General features: G+C 34.9%; 1 protein-coding gene across 3 annotated transcripts in view; it reads left to right on the top strand.

Annotated features, from left to right (window-relative positions):
- The window catches only part of USP25 (ubiquitin specific peptidase 25), a 188,323-nt gene extending 166,147 nt beyond the window's left edge, over positions 1 to 22,176 (top strand). For all 3 annotated transcript variants that reach the window (XM_036744290.1, XM_036744291.1, XM_036744289.1), the window contains 5 exons: positions 7,772 to 7,850; positions 13,790 to 13,869; positions 17,687 to 17,810; positions 20,324 to 20,519; positions 21,803 to 22,176. In XM_036744290.1, coding sequence (XP_036600185.1) covers positions 7,772 to 7,850; positions 13,790 to 13,869; positions 17,687 to 17,810; positions 20,324 to 20,519; positions 21,803 to 21,975 — 652 coding nt within the window. In that variant the 3' untranslated portion in view covers positions 21,976 to 22,176. The remainder of the gene's footprint in view (positions 1 to 7,771; positions 7,851 to 13,789; positions 13,870 to 17,686; positions 17,811 to 20,323; positions 20,520 to 21,802) is intronic.
- The last annotated feature ends 1,683 nt before the right edge of the window (positions 22,177 to 23,859 follow it).

Here is a 23,859-nt window from a genome sequence, read left to right as displayed (position 1 = left end):
TCTGGATCTGCTTCAAATCGTAAAATGAAGGTATTATAATACACGAGAGGTGTATGTTATTAGCCCTAGTGAAATTCAAAATAACGTTTCTTTATCTTTCAGTCTTTGGCACCTCTTTCATTCTCCATGATACCTCAGAGATCATTGATGGTGCTTCAGGAATCTCATCTGTGAATTATTTTAGGACCCTAGGACCTTAAAGTCTTTGTATTTTAGAACAACTAGATACTCTCTTATTGTACCTTTATGTACCTTTTTAATACCAAATTCTCCTTAAATAATTTTTTGTTTGATTCTTTCTGTTCTGAAAATCATTTTCTTTGACAAGAAAGATGGAAATTGTTGAGTATTACTTTCTCTATGACATCTCAACATTATACAGTCTATTCTAAACAGTAGTCCTGTCCCTCCCTTATACTTCACTTTGCCCTGAATATAATACTCAAAATCTGTTGTAGTTGTCCTTGGAATTTTTTAAAGCTTTTGTTCATTCTAGATGCTCACCTTCATTCTACCTTTCTCCTCCTTGGTTGTGTGCCTGTTTTCATTTTTAATATTTTAAAAACCAGTATACACTTTATAACAGAAAGCTCATTGATGAACTTAGATTTTTAAAAGATATATACCAGCAGAAGCAAGGGCAGGTAATTTTGGATGAATACAAAAGCATGCCAAAACCCTATAAAAATACTATTAGGAGTGCAGTAGTGCTAAATCACAGAATGGGCTACAGCTGGTAACAATGCGAAGGACAAAAAAAGGTTTTGTTTGGTTTTTGCCTAGATGAGAAAAGTTTAAATATTTTAGTGTCCCTTTCAATTATCTGAGACTTTAAATAGTTACAAACAAGTTGCTAGTCAGCATCAGTTGGGAAAGTTTCCACATACTAATGAAATCATGTAACTCCCATCACTAACTACCCCCAAATACTGGGAAAAAGAAAAGGTTCAAATAAGGATTAGGACCATCCACAGCTGAAGAAATGAGAGGTTAATGATAATGGATGAAAGAGAAGAAGCAGAAACTTATTTTCTCTGCCACGAATGAAAAGGGTAGAACAACAAAAAATGTATTACTAAGGAGACGTGTCCCAAGATACATAGGGACATAGAAAATAACTGGTTGGCCCTGATCAATTTGAGTTACTTAATCCAGATGAACTGGGGAATGAGATTATTGATCCACTGTCAGTGTTCTCTGAAAGATTTAGAAAAACAGAAGTGCTCACGACAGGATAAGGATACATGCCATCTCTATTCTTTTTTTTAAAGAGAGTAGTTACTTCTGAATCATGTGATCAACAAGATGGAGGACTAGGTATTTTCTCTGATCCTCACAAACTCTCAAACTTCTCCAAAACTGAAATCATGTGCCATAGATAAAGCATTTTCAGATATCTTCATGGTTTAGGACACCCAGAATCCAAAAGAAGATTCTTAAAAAAAATGTACTGATGTTCATTGACCTTGAACTCACTCAGCACCACACCCATGCTACTGCAAAAAGGCTGTACTAGTCCACCCAAGAATACAGCCCAGGCTTACAGTAAAACACACCCCACAAACTGGTCCTCTCTCTTTTTAGTGCCATGTAGACCCCAGCCCTAGACTGTAAATATTAGCCTTGCCTGCTATAGAAAGCCAGCATAGCTGCAGTCATTTAGGAGCAAAAGCCTGCCAGGACCATAACAACATAATACCAGCACAGTTGGTGCCAGGGCACACAGCCCTTTAGCACTGGTGCTCCAAAGCTCTGCATTACTGGTGCCAGACCGCAGAATTAAAGAATAGAGGGAGCAGGAGAGCATACCAGGACAAGACTCCATGCATATGGAGGCAGGAGGTATGAGCTATGCAGCAGTCTACTAGGCCTGAGGAAAAGAGCACAGCATCCAGCTAGAGCCAGTTCTCTTCACCTAAAAGTCACTGGGGGTGGAGACCTAGGCTGGCAAACAGTAAATGCCTGCCATGGGAAGAGACTGAGAAACTTTGAGTTCTAGCCCCCAAAGAAACCCATAATCAGGGGAAGGAGTCAGAAAGTGACCAATAGGGGAAAATAGACTGAAATTACTAAATATTTCAGGATGAAGAAAACTCAAAGACTTTGAACATACACAGATAAATCAAGAGGAACACTAACAAGAGAAGGAAATATAGCTTCCAGATCTAGTAAACAAGTTCAGGCATCTATGAATAAATACTGTAAAACTAAGGAAAATTATCCAACAGTTGATGAGACAGAGTATCCTGTGGAATTTGAGTGGAATATGGAATTACAACACTCTATTCCTGAGTCACTGAAAACAGAAATGAGAATTACGAGAGTATTATGGCCTACACAGCCAAAATGATGAGTAAATAGAAAAAATGGAATCTTCAAAGGCAAGCCTCACCAAAGAAACAAAAGAGAGAACAATAGATTGTGAATGCAAATACACAGAAGTGAAGGATAATCTAGAAGAAGACAAGCAATAAATAATATTAAAGAAAATGTGCTATGTAAATAAAACATGCTGATCTCAAAAACAGGAGGGGTAGAAATAGTCTAAGGATCACAGATTTCCCCCAAGAACACAGCAGAACAACAACAAAAAAACATAACACCACAATGAAGAAAATAATAGAAAAAAAACTGCTCTGAACTTCTGAAAATAGAAAATGAAATTCCAATAGAAAGAATTAACATATCACCTCCTGGAGGCTTGGTGGGGAAGAACCTCAATGTTGCAAATTCCAAGACACATAGTGAGGAGTTAAATTAACAATTTAGTTCAGAAACAACTTCAGCAAATCATCAAGAGAAAGACTGTCAAATACAAAGGAAAAGAAATTGAAATAATGCAAGACTATTTTACACCTACTAGAAGACATAGGAAGGAATAAAATTTGTTCAGCAGAGCATTGGAGCTCAGGATGCCGCCCAGGGTGACCTACCTAGAAAATCTGAACTTACAGGAAAAAAGATAAATGTTCAATAAAGAGCACCAGACCAAAGAGATTATTTGCTTCTCAAACAATATAAATGCAAGGGGGAAGTGAATAAATGCAGCAGGCAAGGACAGCAACAGCAACAGAGACCAGTAAAAGACTTCTTTCTAAATGTATATCAAGAGACAAGTAAAGGGAGAAATCTGCTATAGAGGTATGTACTTTAATGATTTCTTCATACGAAGTTTCCAAGGTATCCATTCTAGGCCCTCTCCTATAGGCATTTTGTGTCATTACCTTGTAATCATCATCATCATCATCATCATCATCATCATCACATAATAGCTGTCCTTTACAAATATTATCTCGTCTGATCTTCACAAAAACTCCGGGAAATGGGTGCTATTATTATCCCTATTTTACAGATGAGGAAACCAAAGGCAAACAGAGGTTAAATAATTTACCCAGGGTCACACAGCCAATAAGCATCTGAGTAAATTTATTAAAGTAACAGTGAAGAAGTGGGTAAGGGACATTATGAATAGAAGCCAGTGACCTGCCTACAGAAGAATCAATGTTGTTTATGGGACTACATTACAGCCTGGGAGGAGGATACATGCACAGGGAAGAGGGGAGCAGGGGAATAGAAAGGAGTGTGTGATGTGTCAGGATCAAATCAAGTGCTAGTGATGAGGGGCAAGTGACCTCTGTGGTTTCAGAAAGAGAAGAGCCTATACAGGAGTTGTTGAGGAGGAGGATGGATCAGTGACAAAGGAAGGAGGCCTTACTTTGGTGGTAGGAAGGGTTTCCAACGATGAATTGCCCCTAGGGGTGAAAAGAGATGGTTTATGACAGGAGACTTATACTGAGTGTGGCTTAGATGATTTGGTGCTTGACAAGTGTACTCATCCTACATCACAAGGGGGAAGTGGAAACCCCTGGAGACAACTGGCATTTAGGAGAGTAAGAGAGCAAGGACAAAAGGAGGAGATTTTGAGGCAAATGGGCCTCAAATTTAGATCAGTCGAGAGAAATGACTAGTAAATAATTAATTATTAATATTGGGGAGACACAGGATTTATCCCTTTCTGAAACCTTATTCTCTACTAGACCAAGCTGGCATCTGAGATTGCTGATAATAAAATTAGTTTAACTTTCTCCTAGATTTTGTTCAGACTCCACCCAGGTGGGGAAGCTCCTTGTGTTTTACCCTGACTGGTCTGGGAAAATGTGGATTCTCTCTTTTGTCAGATGGGCGATATGAAAATAGATAAGTCTCTGACCAAGATTGAGTGACCAGAGAGAGGCATGTACCCTATTAGAATATGTCCACCTTTCGTTATAATATTCATTCTCTCATTAATTGTTAACCAGTCAGAGTTGATTTCCACCCTCAGGAACACCCACTCTTCCAAGAGAACATAAGCACTGAGTGGGTTCCATGAGGGGTCTTTGGTCTAAGAGAGACAGCCAAATGATGATCCTTTTAATAATATGCTAGCATTATTAATAAGGTGACTAATTACCCAGAAACTGTCTTTCAAACTTTTTCTTCATTACACAGTGTTAGGCTACATGATCAGGGACATGGTAGGGAAGGAGGTCATCCCATGGGACAGCATCCTCTCTGACAGCTGCAGTAACTGGCTTTGTTCTGGGAATGAGGCACTGTGGAAAGAAGCACATAGAGCAGCTAGGTGGTATAGTGCATAGAACCCTAGGTCTGGAGTCAGGAAGTTGTTTTTCAGTTATGTGCAACTCTTTGTGACCCCATTTGGGATTTTCATGGCAGAGATACTGGAGCGATTTGCCATTTCCTTCACCTCGTTTGTAAAATGAGGAATGGGGGCAAACAGAGTAAAGTGACTTGCCTAGGGTCATACAGCTAATAAGTGTCTAAGGCCAGATTTGAACTTAGGAAGATGAGTCTTCCTGATTCTAGGCCAAGCCAACTAGCTGCCAGGAAATAAGACCTGAGTTCAGATTTGACCTCAGACATCTACTGGCCGTGTGACCCTGGGTAAATTATTTAACCTTTGTTTGCCTTTGGTTTCCTCATCTGTAAAACAGGGATAATAGCACCTATTTCCCTGGGTTTTTGTAAATATCCAATGAGATAATATTTGTAAAGCTCTTAGCACATGTGTACTAAATAAATGTTAGCTATTATATTATCATCATCATCATCATCACAAGATAGTGACAGAAGGCACCTATAGGAGAGAGCCTAGGATGGATACTTTGTATGAGGAAATCAGATGAGAGAAACCAGATAATAATAGAAGTCATGGATCAGAGAATGGGAGGGTATAGAGTAGCTAGAAAGAGGGGAATAGTAACAAAGAAAGTGAGAGAAATCCTTTCTGGAAAAGGGTACAAAAAATTAAACTTAAAAAAAAATCTAATGAACTGGACTAAATGAATGGGAGGAGAAGAAGGAGGAGCATCTACAATGACTAACTTAGAGGAAGAAGGGCGGGGTGGGGGGGGGTGGAGAATAACCTGCGAAAAGCAAGAGAGAAAAAGGAACGAATAAAATCCCGAAGGGAAATGGGTTACAAACAAATGGAGGGGATCAGGATGAGTGAAAGAAGAGAGCCAGTGGCAATGGAGCCACATTAAAAAAAAAGACTAAAATAAAGTAATTGAAAGGACATTTTTCTGTGTTTACAGCAAAAGAGAGGGGGGAAATTCATAACTAGAAAAAATATATTAGAAACAGATGGTGGAAAATATAAACCTGACTCTTAACTTTAAATGTGAATGGATTAAACAAGCCAATAAAACAGAGTGACAGATTGGATAAGAAAGCAAAATCTTACAATCTGTTGGTTACAAACACAGTTTAAAAAAATACATTAAATAAAACTCGGAGGATGAAAAATATTTACTGTGCATCAATTGAATCCAAAAAAGCAGAAGTTATATCATGTTATCTGACAAAGCAAAAACAAACATTCAAAAAATAAAAAGGGATAAACAAGGAAACTGTTATGCTGAAAGGAACCATAGATAACAAACCATTTTCAATAATAAACTTACATGCTCCAAATGATGTAGCATCCAAATCATAAAGGATACATTATCAGAACTACTAGAAGACAGATGTTAACAACAGTAATATAACAGTGACAGGAGACTTAAGTATCCCTTTCTCAGTTTTGGATAAATATAACAGAAAGATAAAAAGAAAATATGGAACTGAACAAATGGCTGGAGAAAGTAGAGTTGAAAGATTGATGATGTCTTCTAAGTGAGACAGCAAGAGAATATACATATCTCTCAGTACCACTTGAAACTTACAAAAATTAATCATGTACTAGAGCAGAGAAATATTACAAATAAGTGTAAAAAGGAAGAAAAAGTTAATACATCCTTTACAGACCATAATGCAATAAAAAATAGAAGTTATTTCAGGGACTACAAACAAAAGGTACAGACACAAATGGAAACTTAACAGTGAAATCCTAAATAATTAGTAGGTAAAAGAAAAAGTTGTAGAAACATTTAATATGTAAAAGAAAATTATAATTATGAAACAATAGACCAAACCTTGGGTAGAAAATCATATCCTTATAAACATACATGAACAAAATAGAAAAAGAAAATATTAATGAACTTAATATGCCTCTTTTAAAATTAGCAGATAAAGGGGAGGAGAGGAAGGTAATATCTACCTGACTAACTTAGAGGAAAAAGGGTGGGGTGGGGTGGAGAATAACTTGTGAAAAGCAAGAGAGAGAAAGGAAGAAATAAAATCCCAAAGAGAAATGAGTAACAAACAAATGGAGGAGATTTTTGTTTGGGGTGGGTGTATGGAGAGAGTATTTGTACTGCAAGATTAGAGGGGAAACTTTATATTACATATAACTTCTGAGGTTTCTAGCTTCATTTTGCTACTTGAAATAAATCTCTTCTTAGTACTTCAGGCAATAGCTTAATGAGTAGATGGCAGAAGTGGTGTCTGTGGTGGAAGGAGCACAGGATTTGAAGTCAGAACTTGAATTTAAATCCTGGCTCCACTATTTAATTGCTTGTGCAACCTCAGGCAATGACTATGTGATATAGGTCACAATGGAATCAGGATACCTAAATGACTTTGGGCAAGTCACTTAACCATCCTGTGCCTCAGTTTTACTGTCTCCAAAATAAGGGTGTTGAACTACATGATCTCTGAGTTCACTTCCATCCCTACATCTATGATCTACCTTAAGGGGAAGTGTGTTCCTTTCACTGGGAAGGGCATTTGAATGGCATTTTTTTTCATAGGAATGTCACTTTAGTTCTGATAGATATGGATAATAAATAAGAATTAGTCCTTGAAGAAAAGGTTGGCTGTCATCAGGTGGTTTCCTTTGGAGCAAACAGCTAGCCTCTAAGGTCCTTTTTAACTCAGAATTTTTGACCCTGAATAATTTATAGTATCCATATTCAGATCTACTATAGCCATCCACGTGATGAAACTAATTTGTTTCTATTATAATGTATTATTAAAAGTCTGTAGCTAAAATATATAACTTAGAACACATCATTTAATTTTATTAGAATGTATGATTTAATTAAATGAACAAATATTGAAACTATATAATACATTTAGAGTTGTTTATTTATTTACCAGGTTTTCTTTTTTTTATGCCATTACCTAGCTTTGACTTAAAGCATATCTTTTTACTTAATGTGTTTTGTATGAGTTTCCGTGCAATTCATTCCATAGTGGTGATTTATTGATTACATGACCTTAGAGTAAATGGCAACTCTGCCTTCTGTACTGTCATGCACAAATGTCTCAGTTCTTATTGGTGTTGCTATCAATTTGGGAACAAATTTCTTTTTCTTTTTTTAAGGTGTCGAAACATAATGAAAATTGCTCAAGCTAAACTTGAAATGATAAAACCAGAAGAAGTAAACATGGAAGAATATGAGGTAATTTATGTCTTTGGAGAAAGAAGTTGAATGCTAGCACAGTTGCTTATTAAACTGTTTTAAACTTTTCTTACCCAAATTACTTTGGTCTTAAGATGAAGAAAAAAAATGGGGTATTTTGTCAAGTGACTGTCAGTTGCCTTTTCGTATTAGGAATGTCACCTTAGTTCAGATCAACTATGAATGATGAATAAAAAGTAGCCCTCTAAATTTGCTCCTTATGTATTTTCCTTGTTACTACTTTACTTCGTTTTCCGAGTGTATGAGGCAGTGGGGGGAGGGACCCCTTGTAGATTTTCTCTATTGATGCTGATTAGCAACTTGTCTAACTTTTAGTTGCCCAGGGCACTGAGAGCTTCTAAACAGCTAGTGTGGGGCAGAGGCAAGACTTTAATCTAGGTCTTTCAGACTTGAGGGCCTGCCCCCTTGTCCATTTTGCTCTGCTGTTTGTCCTTATGTCAGTATATCAATCAGCTAGTATTTTTAAGCACCTATTATTTGCCAGGTGCTGTGCTAGTTGCTGAGGATAGGAGTACAAAGAGTAAAGCACCACTTAAAAGGAATTTACATTCTAATGGGGAAGAAAAGGACATTAAAGCATACACAGTTAAATATAAAGTAATTAAGACAGTAGTCACTAGTAGTTGGGAGAACTAGGAAAGACTTTTTTCAGAATATGGTATTTGAGCTTCATCTTTTAAATAAATAAAAAATATACATACATATATATCTATACACATCTATATATAATTATATAGATATATATATACATGCACACATACATATATATTATATACAAATATATATATATATATATATTTATCATTTTTTTAATTTAACTTTTTTTTTAAGTTTAAGGGACTACATTCCAGGCCTGTAGAACAGCCAGATCACAGAGTATGGAGGGGAAGGAAAACATCAGTTAAGGTTGAAAGAATATACTGGGGTGAGGTTGTGTAAGGCTTTAAAAGCCAGAAGATGTCATGTTTTCCTAGAGATACGAGGAAGCCACTAAAGTTGATTGAGGAGAGGCATCATAGAGTCACATAGTCACATGGGTGATGAGGACCAGAATTAAGGTGGTAAAAGTGTGATTAGAGAAAAGGGATCAGATACATTTGGTATTATGAAGGTAGAAACAACAAGATTTTGTTCTGGTATGTGAGGTGGAATAGAGTGAGGAGTTCAGGGTTTCATGGAGGTTACAAAACTGGGATACTAGAAAGATGGTGGTGCCTTTGATTGAAGAGTGGAAGTGTGGAAGCAAGGAAGGTTTAGGGCAAAAAATGCTGCATTCAGTTTTGTATGTTTTCAATTTAAGATAACTTCTCAGAATATTCTGTTTTAAATGTCCATCAGGCAATTAGTGATATGGGACTGAAACTGACAGGAGACTGGGACTGGATATATAAATCTGGGAGTCATCTTCATAGAGATGTTTGTGAAAGTCATGAGAGCCAATGGTTATCAAGAGGGAGAAGAGACCCCATGACAGAATCTTGAGGAGAATGATCTAGAGGATAAGCATGATAGGCCAGTAAAGGAGACTGAGACGGAGCAAGTTGAAAGACAACCAGGAAAGAATTGTCACAAAAACCCAGAGAAAAGACAGTGTCCAGGAGCTTAGCATATAATTTACTACTTTGACAATTCTTTCCTGGTTGTCTTTCAACTTGCTTCTATTTAAATATTATTTATGTAAAAAGAAGTCAAGAAGATATATAGCAATCAATAAAATTCTCTTTGGAGATAATTAATTTTTGAACACAAGTTTTTATGCATAAAAATAATGCTTAATGAAAAGTAAAGTTTGGAATTGTCCAGACTTTTCTAAATAATAGTTCAAATTTTATTCAATATATATAGGATAGAATCTATAAAGAGACAATAATTTCTAAAAAAAAAGATGATTTTGTTGTAGATAAGGTTCAACATATATGACACTTTACAAAATCTATTATTCTTGAAGCCTCCTATGTTCACAACAATATGACAATTGACTCTATAATGATTCAGCAGTTTGGAAAAGCAGAATACTTCCAATTGGGGGGAAAAGTATTCTTAACTTAAGAGAAAAAAAACGTACCCACTTGAGCTCTCTTGAAAATAAATATTTTAAGCAAATTTATTCAGTAGATAATAAGCCACTCAAGATTCTAACCTTGAGGAGCTGCATGAAGATGAGTCTACCAGTTCAGTAAATTCTTCCACTAAAGATAATGGAAGAAGGAAAATGTGTCATCAGACTGTTGTGATGATTGAGGCAGACAGTAAGAACACTTTTATTAGAGTATTGTAGCAGGGATAAAGAGGGAAAAGATTTGAGAAAGATACAAGGAATTTTTTTTCCACATATATCCATTTCTATAGATAGATATTGTATAAGGTGAATGTAAGATGAATCTTTATCCTGTGAAACCTTTGACACTATTGATCACTTCTTCTCCTCATACCCTTTTCTCTCTAGGTTTTCATGACACTGCTTTTTCATAGGTTTCTTCCTAATTGTCTGACCACTCCTCTGTTTCCTTTGTTATATTTTCATCACTTGCTCACTAACAGGGCAAGTCTTCCAAGTCTTTGTCCTAGGACTTCTTTTCTACTCCCTCTGTACTACTTCTACATTTCCAGTTATAATCTATCTCTCTGAAGATGATTCTCAGAGCTGCTTGTCTAGCCCTAATCTCTCTCTCAATCTCCAGTTGCCTTTTACACGTTTTGCACTGGGTATTCTATAGACATCTTACGTTCAACATGTCTAAAAACCGAACTCATTATCTTTGCCCCCATGTTTCCACAATCCGGCTAGCAGCTTCTGTGGGGGTGTAAGATCCACCCACAGCCAGCACCCAGAAAGCTGACAACAGCATAGGTTCTTTTGATCTGCTTAACTAAGGAAAGCAAGGTGAAGGGGTTGACAAGCTTACTTTAATTCAGCATACAAATATCATTCACTTAGTTCGGGGGGAAAAAGCCAGCACCCCGAACTTCAGAGCAAATTACAAACAAAGTACAAACATCAGCAGACAGACCCAATACAGATTCATAGTTACCAACATCTAGGTTCAGCCCGGGAGCTCAGAACAAGGGCTGGCCCAGAGTCACTCGCGCCACCACTGCTGCGGGAATGAGTTCCCAGGAAGAGGAGGCCAACCCCTGATTTTGTATCTTTTTCAACGTCAGGGATGAGTCACACATGCGACTCACCCCCACGTGACCTAGAATGTCACAAAGAGGTGACTTAAACCCAGGTGGTCTAAGAGCCTCTGCTCTCCCAGACATGTAAACTAGGCCCTCCCTGGAGTTAGCCCCACCTTGGGCCCCGCCTTAGTTGCCAATCCACACCCACTAAGGTTTTACACCTAATAAGGGTTTGGGCCTGGGGCTTAGGACCTAGTGAGGCTCAATGAAATACACTAAATTACTCAAAGGGAACAAAAGCCAAACTATTCAAGGGCACTTGGTTGAACTAAGTGTTAAGGAGCCCATTTTGCTTCCAAGACACCCCAAACCCTCCCTTCTTCCTAATTTCTCTATTACTTTCAAGGGTACTATCCTTCTTCCACCTACCCAGGCTCCTAGCTCCTTAGCTCTTTTCCTTCCCCTCAGATGTAGACTATACCTGCTGGTTGGTCTTCCTGCCCCAAGTATCTCTCTACTGCAATCCATCGGTCTCTCAACTGTCAAATTGGTCTTCCCAAAATGCAGGTCCCCTATACCCCTCCTCATTTTGCTGGCTTTCTTTAAGTCTTACTTAGTTCTGTCTTCTGCAAGAAGTCTTTCACATTCCTCCTTAGTATTACTGACTTACTTCTGATACTACCCCCTTTATCCTGTGTGTATCTTGTTTACATATAGTTGTTCACAGTTTGTCTCCCTCATTGTCTCTTCTAGAAATTAGGAACTGTTTTTTGCCTTTCTTTGTATGCCCAATGCTTATCACAGTTCCTGGCACATAGAAGGTGCTTAATAAATACTAGTTAACTGAATAGAATTCATAGAACTTCAAAAATAATTTCAATGTGAAAGGTGAGAGAAAGAATCAACATAACACTAATGTTTTAAAACTTGAAGATTAAGTAAATGGTGATGCCACTGCAGAAATAAGGTAGTAGCAAGGAGAAGAAGCTTTGGGAGAAAAGATGTTTGGTTTTAGGTATCTTTCATTGGAGAAGACAGGGTCATTGTAACACTGCCCTAAGGAATCAAGTAATTATGTTAAGTTATAAAGTTATGAACAAGAAGCTAAAGGCCTTAGAAGCACGGGTAATGTTTTTATATTGTGACTGCCAATTGAAGGCAATTTTTTCCAAAGAGAAAAAGCACATTTACAAAATGAACAGTTGATTAAGAAGATGGTGTCAGAGACCTAGATTCCAATTTGTGAATAACAGCTTAAAATATTAGAATGTCCTGTACTGGCATTTAGATGGAGGTTTGCAAGTCTAATCATAAGGAAAAAAGAGATAATTGCCAATATAATATGATTGAGAGTAATGAAGGAAGAAAACTAGAAATGTTCTGAAATTCTCAAGAGGGCAAGACTGGTTAAGCATAGAGAAGGTGCTAAGATCATAGTTTTAAACCATCTTTAAATGTTGACTGTTGGTTCTACAAATAGGAGATCCTTGTCAAGTGATGGAAGACTGCTATTCAGGAAACTTAGTCATATCAAACTTGCCATTCTCCCAACTGCCACCAAAAGGCAGATAGGCATCAGAGCCCTGGGAGTCCCAGCACTACTCACATCACCGGATCTGCTTCTAGCCCAGCATGCACAGGCCAGGGTTAAATAGTTCAGGATCAGATCCTGATATCTTTTTATCAATGGAAATGACATTAAAGAAGAGGCACTACCTTATGCTTTGCTGCTGCGCTTTAAGGACCATGGAACCTTTTCATCTGACTTGCGGCTGAAATCTTCCATACATGTTGTCTCCCTCATTAGAATGTGAGCTCCTTTAGAAGAGGCACTGTCTCACTTTTCCGTTTGTATCCTTGCACGTAGTAAGGATTTAATAAATGTATCATTCACTCATTCATTGACTGATTGACCACTTAACAAAAGTGAAAGGTCAATACGGGGCCTCACTTGCTCCACTGATATTCTCACATAAAGAGAATGCTCCAGCATATTTGACGAATCCATTGTGGCAGCTTGTGAGGAGGTCATGAACAGGAGCTGTATAGGACGGGTAGGCATAGGCATGTTGTGATCTGCATCATTGGAGAGAACATCTCAATCAGTGAGATCATCTATCTATATGAGGGCAGGAGTGGGATAAGAATTTCTCTCTAATTGAGAGGGTTGGAGTTGATGTGGTGATTTCAAAGGGAAGCTTGGAAATCTGTAGACATAATGGAAAAAATGCTGGATTTGAAGTCAGAGGACCTAGGTTGGAATCCAAGCTCTGTCGCTTGCTGCCTGTGTGAACTAGGCTGCTCTTTCCCCCCATCTCTGGAATGGGGGGGAGGACTAAATGAACTCTCAAGTTCTTTATGGTCTCAGCTCTAAATATATGAACAGTAAGCATGTAGTATGTCTAAGGCACTGAGATCTGATGACCCTGGCATTCGTTTTCAATTCTTACATTTACATACATTGAAATTATGCTATTTAGACATAAAAGTTATATCAAGGTTTCCAAAATATGATTTTATATTTTTACCATAGAAAAATAAAATTAATATCTAAATTTCCATTTCTGTCATATTTTTCTTGTATAGTTCTTTATCAGCATTTAATAAGTTTTATCACAGAAGTTGATATAGAGAAATTACTTTTTAAGTCATTTCTTTTTTTAACTAAACTGTTTAGAAAGGTCAGTTAGCCATGTTTATTTAGGAAAATGTCTATTATCAGAAAAAAAGCTGTGTATAATTTTTTTGTAATTACTTTTATTAGAATCTTAAATACAAATTTTTTTCTTTTCCGACAGAAGTGGCACCAGGATTATAGGAACTTCAGAGATACAACAATGTATCTCGTGATAGGCCTAGAATATTTTCAAAAAAAGAGGTAAGAAAAGTTAAGAAGATATTTGATATTATGGAGAACATACCAGATATTCAGATGTGTATATATATATATATATATATATATATATATATATATATATATATATATATATATATACATACACATACATATATACGTATGCTTAATTTTTACTTAGTTTTATACTTACTATTTATTTCTATGAAAAGGCATGTATTTCAAAACTTATTTTGTATTTTCATAACATCTCCCAATTTGACTCTTTAAGTATTTTCTTTAGATAACTTCACTATCTTCTTATCTACTCCTGACATTGAAACTTAAAAAGGGAAAAGAACATACAGGTTTTGAGTGAACAGAGTTTTAGAGAAATAGGAGGAAATAATTTCAACAGAACCAGAATATGTGCTGCTTCTCATAGTTTCTGGCTTCCTTTTTAATGAACTTTTTCTGTAGCCAATCTAAATTTATATTTGCCCCAGAGACTATCTATCTTAGCTCTTCATATATTATGAAAGATATAGTAATAGTAATTTTGCTACGCTATCACTACTAACTTAGTAAGAAATACAGCTACAAATTAAGATTACTTTTAAGTGAACCACAGAAAGTGGAAATTGACTAATTCTCAGTAATAAACATTTTAGCAAGATACTATTGCTATAAACAATAAAATTAACTAAATTCATATTTGCAGACTTTTTAAGAATTCTTTCTATATCCCCTTTCTCACCACCATGCCTGGAAATGGGGTATAAGGGAGGGTCACAATGCAGTAAATGTCATTTTATATTTATGTGCATTGGTCATGGCCAAAACATTCATTACCAGGTCAGTAACCTTCTAGTCATCAACTCATTCAGACTTAGCTGTTCTGGTCCTCAGATAGCAGACCCATAACTGTCATCAAAACTAGTTTTTCAAGGTTGGTCGGATTGCACCAGAGTTTATCTTTTCCTGACATAGCATAAAAAACCCAGGGTCAGTTCAGTGCAATAGTGAGTCATTCCAATAGAATCTTGGTGAGTATACAGTTCTCAATTATACTGCACAGTAATTACATACAGAATTTGTATTTGCATATAGTATTCAATTACTGTTCTTATTCCTTTATAGAATATTTTTGTCTTTTTGCAGTTGGAGCTAGCCACTGCTACTCTTGAGATTCCTTAAGAAACATTTCTGCATTTTTATTATATCTATCAAAACATGCTTTTTGTAGACTTTTGGATTATGTCCTCTAGAGGGCAGTGCTACCATTTTTATTCTAGTTTCCTAATTTTAAAGATAATTGACTTTATTGCATATTCCCAAAAGAACAAAAGCAAAGAAGTTCAAAGTTTCAGAGTTGGAAGAGACGTCAGACATCTGTTCTGCCCTGGAACTAAACAAGAATCTCCTCTACAATACGAATTATGTTTAATATGTAGCATAACTCAAATTCAAAATAAAAATTGTGGGGCAGAATTCATTTTGTTTACCCTAAATGAAAATCTGTTTTCATCAATAGAATAATTTTATATCCACCAAAGCCCTACTTTGATATTTCATTGTATTTTGAAAGTGACCTTGGGTTCTCAAAGGCTATACCATCAGTATAAGCTAGAGTAGATCCTACCCAGCTGGAAAGATTTCATTGTGGCCCCAGTAACAGCGAACAAACCACACTCACCAGATTTGCAGTTGTCAAAAAATTCATCACCTTTTCATTACTTCTAAGAATCTTATATTTTAAGTCTTAGAAGGATTTACAATATGTGTCAATGTAGAGAATTACCCATATTAATGAAATCACAATTTACTGAAGTATGGTAAGAATTGTTCATCTTGTTAGCATTAATTCAGTAAACTCAAATACGTCCATTTCCTTTCTCTCAAAACCTATCCCTTTTCTTAAACTTCATTAAAACACTTCTATTCCATTCACTCTCAGTGTCAGCTCCCTGCTTCTCACACCCATATATTCAGTCCCTTGCAAATCTTGTCTTTTCCCCTTTTCCAATATCTCTCACATACGTACCTTTCTCTTCTCTCATGTGTGCACCGCCTCAGCTCAAGTTCTTTCACCGTTCATGTGAACTCTTGCAGTGACCTCCCAATTGTCTCCTTTCTGAAGTGTCTCCCCACTCTCATGCATGCTCCAAACAGCTGCCCAAGGTATTTTGCTAAAGAGAAGGTCTATAATGTCACTGCCCTATTCAGTGAACTCCAGTTGTTCTCTGTTGCCTCTACAGTCATATATGAACTCTTCTGTTAGGCATTTAAAACTCTTTGCTGCCTGGTCTCATGCTGCCTTTCCAGCCATACTGCGCATTACACCACTCCTATGATGCAGCCTCACTGGACTTCGTGCTCTTCACACGTGGCCTTCCATCTCCTCTCTACATGCCTTTTCACTTGGTGTCACCAACTTCCCTGCCCACCTCTACCTCTTGCAATCCCTGGCTTCCTTCTACATGACACCTTCCTCCCCAAATATATCTTGGTCTGTTTTTTATGTATTTTGCACATAGCCGTATATGTGCATCTTTTCTCCCTCATTAGAATGTATGCTCCTTGAGTATGGCAACTATTTTGCCATTGTCTTTGTGTTCTCGGTGCATAACATAGTGCCTATCACATAATAAGTATTTAGCAAATGCTTCTTGATTGATTGTGATGAATATATCTGAAGCAACCATGAACATCCAAATACTTCAAGGATGATTGAATTTTGAGCTATGGTCAGCTTCTAACTTCTTCAGTGCAATTTCATATCTAGGATCTGATTTTATCCTAACAACACATTAAAATATATAGGATGGGTATTATTTCTGCTTTGTAGAGGAACAGAAAGCTTAAATAACTTGAATATAATTTATATAGGGTAGTAAGAAGCTAGAAGTAGGATGCAAATTTCTTGATGTATCCTGTAGTTTTTTCAAAATTATTATTACATAATTCAGATATGTCTTTAATTACACTTAACTAGAATAAAGGAGAATAGTGGAAATCATGCTACTAATCTCATTTTCTATTTACTACATAGCTTCTTAAATCTTTTAATTCAGAATTTATGAAAGTATTCTACTTTCTAGCATAATATGTAATACTTTGCATTAGTTAGAAAAAAATAAAATTCAGTGTTGATTAGTTTTTCCCAGTATTAACATTATTAAAGTTATAATTAAGTCTGAATATGTATCTTACTATATTGTCAAATAATTCCATCAGTGTTCTTGTGGCAGCTCAAAAGTGTTTGATTATTTTTAGAGGACCCACAAAAATATACTTTGAAACATATTCTCTGCATTATGGCCACACAGCTATTAAGTTTTTGAGGCAAGATTTAAATCCAGATCTCTCTTTGAAGTCTAATGTCTTCTCCACTACATTATTCTGCCTTTCAGAAGACATTCTTTCCTTTTCCTTTTTTTCCCAGTGAATAATTGTCCAAATTTTCTTTAATTTTCTTGATCAGGAGAGTTGGAGTAATTTTAGTCCCTCTTTACAAAAATAAATTTTTGATCATTAATTGAATAGGTTATGCTTGCTTTTCTGTAATGCAAGGTTGAAAAAGTAGGACATGCAGAGGATAGACATAAAAATGAACATTCTACCTTCATTCTTCCACTTTCTGGAAACTGAATTTCTAGCTGCTTTTGATACTCTTGCTATTAGTGATTACTGTCTTGGGAATTAAATCCTACTGTTCTGGGGAAGAAAAACATGGACAGTAGCTTCCAATTGTATTTGTACTAATGCTCTCTTTCACTGACACAGACTGTCAAAATTTTGACTTTTTTGTACTGTTATATATGTGGAAACACTGATGTTATTTTCTTCTTTTAATTTTAAGTTACATAGAAGCCATACTGTATCTTATCTGTGCTTATCAGAATAACAAGGAGCTCTTGTCTAAGGGCCCATATCGAGGACATGATGAAGAATTGATATCACATTACAGAAGAGAATGTTTACTAGTAAGTGGAATCCATGCAGTTGTTTACCCATTTCGTTTTGGACTTAAGCTGTTAATGACAACATTTGAAGAAATACATGGAGAATTTGAGCAGAGATAGAAGGACTGAATTTAAGCCTGAAGCATAACTCTGCTAAGTGGTCCTATCTTGCCCAGATCCCTTCAAAAGTCCTGGTTCATTTGCCCTGACACATTTTCCTTCCTTTTGTGGACTTCTAATCCCTTTAGGTGTGGGGAAAAAAGAGAAATATCTTTTTTAATAGAGCAGACTGTAATTTATTTTGTGACAATTTTAATTCTTTTTGTTTTTTTGCAATTGTGCTTTTTCTGTAATGCTATTACAACCCCGAAAGACCTAAGAATTTTATTGTTATTGCATTGTGCTGATTTGAGTATTAACTGGCATATTTAAAGCCTTGTTATTAACTGTCATTATCACGTCTGAAGATGCTTTGTAATTCACTACTTTTTTGTATCCTTAAGAGATCATAATTGCTTTTCCAGTATTTTCAATGTCCATGTTCCCACAATAGTGTCCATAGATATTTTCATCTTTTTTTGTTTACTCCAATTAATTCTAGTTATTTGGAATATCATCCATTGGAAAGTGCAAGTGACATTAGTTTCAGCTAAACTTACTATGTCAAATGAAGAATTCTATTTTGCTTCTGTTTTCTCATTAAATTTCACTCCTAGTCAGCCATAACTTTGTCTATTATGAACTCTTAAAATGAGTTTATTTTTCATACAGCAAACTACTCAATTCTGTTTCCAAATATATATAGTTCACTTATTTTAGATGTTATAATCATATTTTTTAGCATGTGTGTCAGTGAAATGTGATAGTCAAATCTTAGTTTTGAGAAGCAGTATACTTTACATGTTAGACCAGTGGTGTCAAATTCGAATAGAAACTTATTAGAAAAGCCTAAATTAATATTACTTTTATTATATTGTATTTTTATTTATTTTGTTAAACATTTCCCAATCATATATTTTTAAATTTTTTATTCTTTTTTAACTTAAATACAAAAAGAAAAAAAGAATATTTCCATGTACACAGCACAGCATAAAGAGATTAAATATAAAACCATGAATTTCCATTTCAGATTGTTGACTTTTAAAAAAATAACCATGTAATAAATACTGTACATTGTTTTCAAAGCAACCCTGTTTTTTATTTGCTTTCTTCTAACTTTTGTTCTCTGCTGTAAATTTTTTGTCTCCCTCTCTCCCTACCCCACTGTAGAGAAGGTTACAGTTAAACACAAATATACCCAATTATATTTTAATCTGGTTCTCACTAATGATTTTTTGGGCTGTGAGTTTGACACTTCTGCATTAGAAAATAATTCTGTTTGAAAAGTCAACTAAAAAACAAATGGAGGCATATGTTTGTATTATACTGCTAATATTCCTTGAAAACTTTTTTCTTAAATTAATTTGCATATTAGTATTTGTAACCATTTTAAAAGTTGTCATGTTCTTTTGGGTTAATTAAATTCAATAGTCAACTCATTTCAAAATAATTTTATATTTTGGGTCTTTCATTTCACTGAAGATTACAACTGTACTTTTCTGGCTTTATCAAGGTTTAAAAAGACAAAATGTAATAAATTATTTTAAAAAGCATTGATTATGGCCTGACTTCTGGTCTATGTAATATTTAAATAGAGGCATTCAGGCTTTAGGACTGTGAAAGTAATTTGTTAAAAATGATAATAAACTTAAATGGGATTGATTCTTGACAACTACTTTTTCAAAAAGCAGATAAGTAGTAGCTTATTTATGAATTTTTTCCTTTTTATATGTCAATAAGTAGAGATTCAAGTAAGTTATGGGAAAGAAATCTTACTTTAACTCAAAAATATTTTTATGATGTAATTATTTACCTGGATAAAAGAGATGCCATATTAATGTAAAAAATTATGACCACTCTAGAATAAAATGCTTTTTAAGATTTAATTAGCTTAACTTTACACAAAAACCCTTGTGAAATGGATATTTTAAAAACAATACAAGTAAAGGATTGTAGTTTACAACTTTTTAATACATTGCAATATTTTGCAACAATAATAAATATATATGTTAATTCCTAAAGGATAGAAACTGGGTTCTACAGAAGTCTTCTTTGTAAATCTCCAACGTGTCTTTTGATGATTTTTTTCCTTGGAGTTATGTATAGCTTGCCACAATTTCCTTTCTTACTGAATTTTTTGTTGATGTATACCTTACCATATTTTAGATTGTGGGGGCTTCAAAATAATCTAAATATTTTTCCACCTTATCATCAATGAAAAAATACTTAAAATGATGTTTATAAATTTATTTTCTGTTTTAAAAATTGCCAATTTAATGTCTTCCAGTGACAAAGTGTATTGTGGTTGCCATATTTAAGCATCTATGTGACCACCTTTAATCATACTCATATGGATTATATGATTTAGGTTGTAGTCAAGGTAATACAGTAAATTTAGTAAGAAAAAATTTGTTCTTATTTTATATCTCATAAAGAAATTAAATGAGCATGCAGCAGAACTATTTGAATCTGGAGATGACCAAGAAGTAAACAGTGGATTGTTTATTATGAATGAGTTTATTGTCCCAAGTTTGCCATTGTTACTGGTGGATGAAATGGAAGAGAAAGATATAATTGCTGTAGAAGATATGAGAAATCGCTGGTGTTCATATCTTGGACAAGAAATGGAACGTAAGTGTAAATTTCTTAAGGACACCACCATCCTTCCAATACCCAAACTCATAGTCCTTGATTCTTTCCTCTCACTCACTCTTTCTGTGTATCCAACAGTTGCCAAATCTTGTCTATTCTGCTTCTACATGTCTTGCATTCATCTTTTCTCCATTTTCTTGGCCACCATCTTAATTCAGATTTTCATCACCCCATACCCAGACTATTGGAATAGTCTACTAACTGATCTCCTTGCTTCCAATCCATCCTATATAGAGTTGCAAAATTAATATTACTTTTAAATTTTATTTTATTTTTAATTTATGGAATAAAACATTTCCATAACATGGTATAATAATTTAAAAAAAAAAGATAGTTGCACATGAAACTGCAGATCTGTTACGTACAACTTACCATTCCTTTTAAATATATAATAAAGTTACCATGTAAATTTCTTTTTTTCTTCCCTCCCACTCTGCCCTTGAGATGGCTACCATTTGACACAAATATGTATACATGTGTATACATTCTTTATATACTTCTGTTTGTCAGTTCTTTCTCTGGATGCAGATAGCATCTTCCTACATACAGGTATTTATAATAGTTTAAATGACTCAAAGTCATTCTTAAAACAATATTGCTGTTGCTGTATACAACATTCTCTTGGTTCTGCTCATTTTGCTCTTCATTATTTCATTCAAGTCTATCCATGTTTTTCTAAGATCATCAAGCTCATCTTTCCTTATAGCATAGTCATATTCCATCACAATCATGTACCACCCAATCAGTATTTTTAAGACACAGGTCTATGCCATTTTTTTATTCAAGAGTAGTAAGTGATTGCCCTTTTACCTGATATAGAATAGGAACTCCTTAGCCCAGCCTTTAAAAAGGTGACTTGTTCCTCCTTCTCTAGCCTGACTTTATAAGCTAACCCTTTACATGGTGTGGCCTCTCCTGATATCTCCAGTCATTAGTACTTCTCCCCCTGAAAATTGTCGTTTCTTTTTGTCTAATTCTTAAAGTTAGCAGCAGTAGAATTTTTCATCAGGTGATATTTGTTCATATTTCTAGACTTAACTCAGTAATTACTATCTTTGAATTTAAGTCTGCTTTTATTTCAGTCATGAACTGAGTCATACATAATGCTGTTATTTCTTATAGAAAACATTAAATTTTTTTAAAAAAATGACTTTTGAAGTTTAATGTTCACTTATTTAATTCCAGATAGAAACTGATTTTTTAAATATTAATTAGCTACTTCTCCCAATGTGGTTAGAATAATATTTTTTTTGCATTTGCAGCCAACCTTCAAGAAAAGCTGACTGACTTCCTGCCAAAATTGCTTGATTGTTCTACAGAGATCAAAGGTTTCAATGAGCTGCCAAAATTACCTTCATATTACACACATGAACTGTGTGAACGATTTGCCCGAATCATGTTGTCCCTCAGTCGAACTCCAGCTGATGGAAGATAAACTATACAAACTTTCTTAAGCACATTGTATAAACTTTTTAGTTCTTAACCCTTGCCTTCCTGTCACAAGGTTTGCTTGTTGCTGCTATAGTTTTTAACTTTTTTATTTTAATAATTGCAAAAAACAAAATGACTGTACAGACTTTAGCAAGACTGCAAACAATAAAGCTGAGAATCGCATGGCGCTCAGTCTTTGTTTTAACCAGAACTAAAGCATCATTACAACTCTGATTTACTGTGGCAAAAATGCCCTATTGCCACCTGTTTCAGTATTATTTTGCTTTTATCTAAGATCCTTTATTTTATCCACAGCTTTCTATTCAGTCTGGATCTTTCTGTGACTGCAGCCATTTTAAGTGTCTAGTGCTATGTAAAATACATAGTACTTGGTAGCTTGTAAATGAAATTAAAGAATAAAGTTTTATTTATGGCTACTTAAGTGTTTGTAAGGAGGTATATTGTATATTAGAGTATATTTGCACAGATGTATTTTTAGAACTATTGAGTTGAGTTTTGGGTGGGGATCAACAAGATTTATGGATAAACATTAATAACAATGTCATAACATGTTACACTGTGAGCTTATTGGGAGTATATTTCAAGTATCTGACACCAAAAATGTTTGTATATTTCTGTCAAAGTTGTTTAACTTAGAATGGCATCTGAACTTGTTTTGATCCCAGATCAGGTTATCATTAAAATTAGCAGCTGATCTCTTAAGTCAAACTTCAATGTACCTTTTAGTCTGACATAGATTACTTTATTTTTATATAAAAAAACTATTTTACAACCTAGATAAAGGAAAATATTTGAAAAGAAAAATAAGAATACTTGAATAAGGGCTATTTAAATATCAAACTTGTAAAAATTATACACACATATTTTTAAATCATTTATGGGAAGACGTGTTTTACTCTATACAGTTCATATTTTACTTTTGTAAATTGTTCACCACATTAACTAAGAATGTTCTCTACTAATCAGTGCTGTGAAATTAGTTGATATTGCTTTTATAAGATCACAAATCACTGTGCTTTTATTTACTTTCTCTGAAAGAAATCTATAGAATTTATTTGTAGATGGAAATATTTAAATTTAATGAAGAAACATTTTGTGGTGGAATTCAGTGATTCAAAAGGCAATCTTGTTATCAAATCTTATTTTTGATTCATAAATAATTCCTTTATAAATAAGACATTATTAGTATAGTAAAATGCATAAGTATGTGTATGTTTGCTATGGCGACGTCAAAACTAGTGCCTTTATAGTATTAATTTTAGCAGGAGGAAAAAGATGTGTGTTAAGCCAATAAATCCTATTTTTTTTGGCAAAGTTAATGATCTAGCATTGGACATATACATCAAAGAGCATTATGTTTACTGTAAAAATTAGATTGTTAGGTTTATAATAATCTACGTGTTTTGATTTGGTTTTTAAATCTTTTATTGATTTGGATTACTATTTTTACATTAGGTTACAAGGCCTGTTGGGGCAGCTAGTTGGCACAGTGGATAGAGTGCCAGATCTGGAGTCAGGAAGACACATCTTCCTGAGTTCAAATCCGACCTCAGACACTTACTAGCTCTGTGACCCTGGGCAAGTCACTTAACCTTGTTTGCCTTAGTTTCCTCATCTGTAAAATGAACTGAAGAAGAAAATGGAAAACGACTCCAGTATCTTTGCCACAAAAACTCCAGATGGGGTCACAAATAGTTAGACACTGCTGGAAACAACTGAACAGGGCCTATCACAAGTTGATCCTCCACACGATAATAATAACAAATATAATAACTAGCATTTATAGCATTTTAAAATTTGCAAAGCACTTTATACCTATCTTATTATGCAGTGATTCAATATACAACAACCCTGGGAAATAGATGCT

Source organism: Trichosurus vulpecula, chromosome 2 (genome assembly GCF_011100635.1).
Source record: "Trichosurus vulpecula isolate mTriVul1 chromosome 2, mTriVul1.pri, whole genome shotgun sequence".
Classification (NCBI taxonomy): Eukaryota; Metazoa; Chordata; class Mammalia; order Diprotodontia; family Phalangeridae; genus Trichosurus; species Trichosurus vulpecula.
The sequence above is the reverse complement of the archived record's forward strand: the minus strand, read 5'-3'. Positions and strand labels throughout refer to the sequence as shown.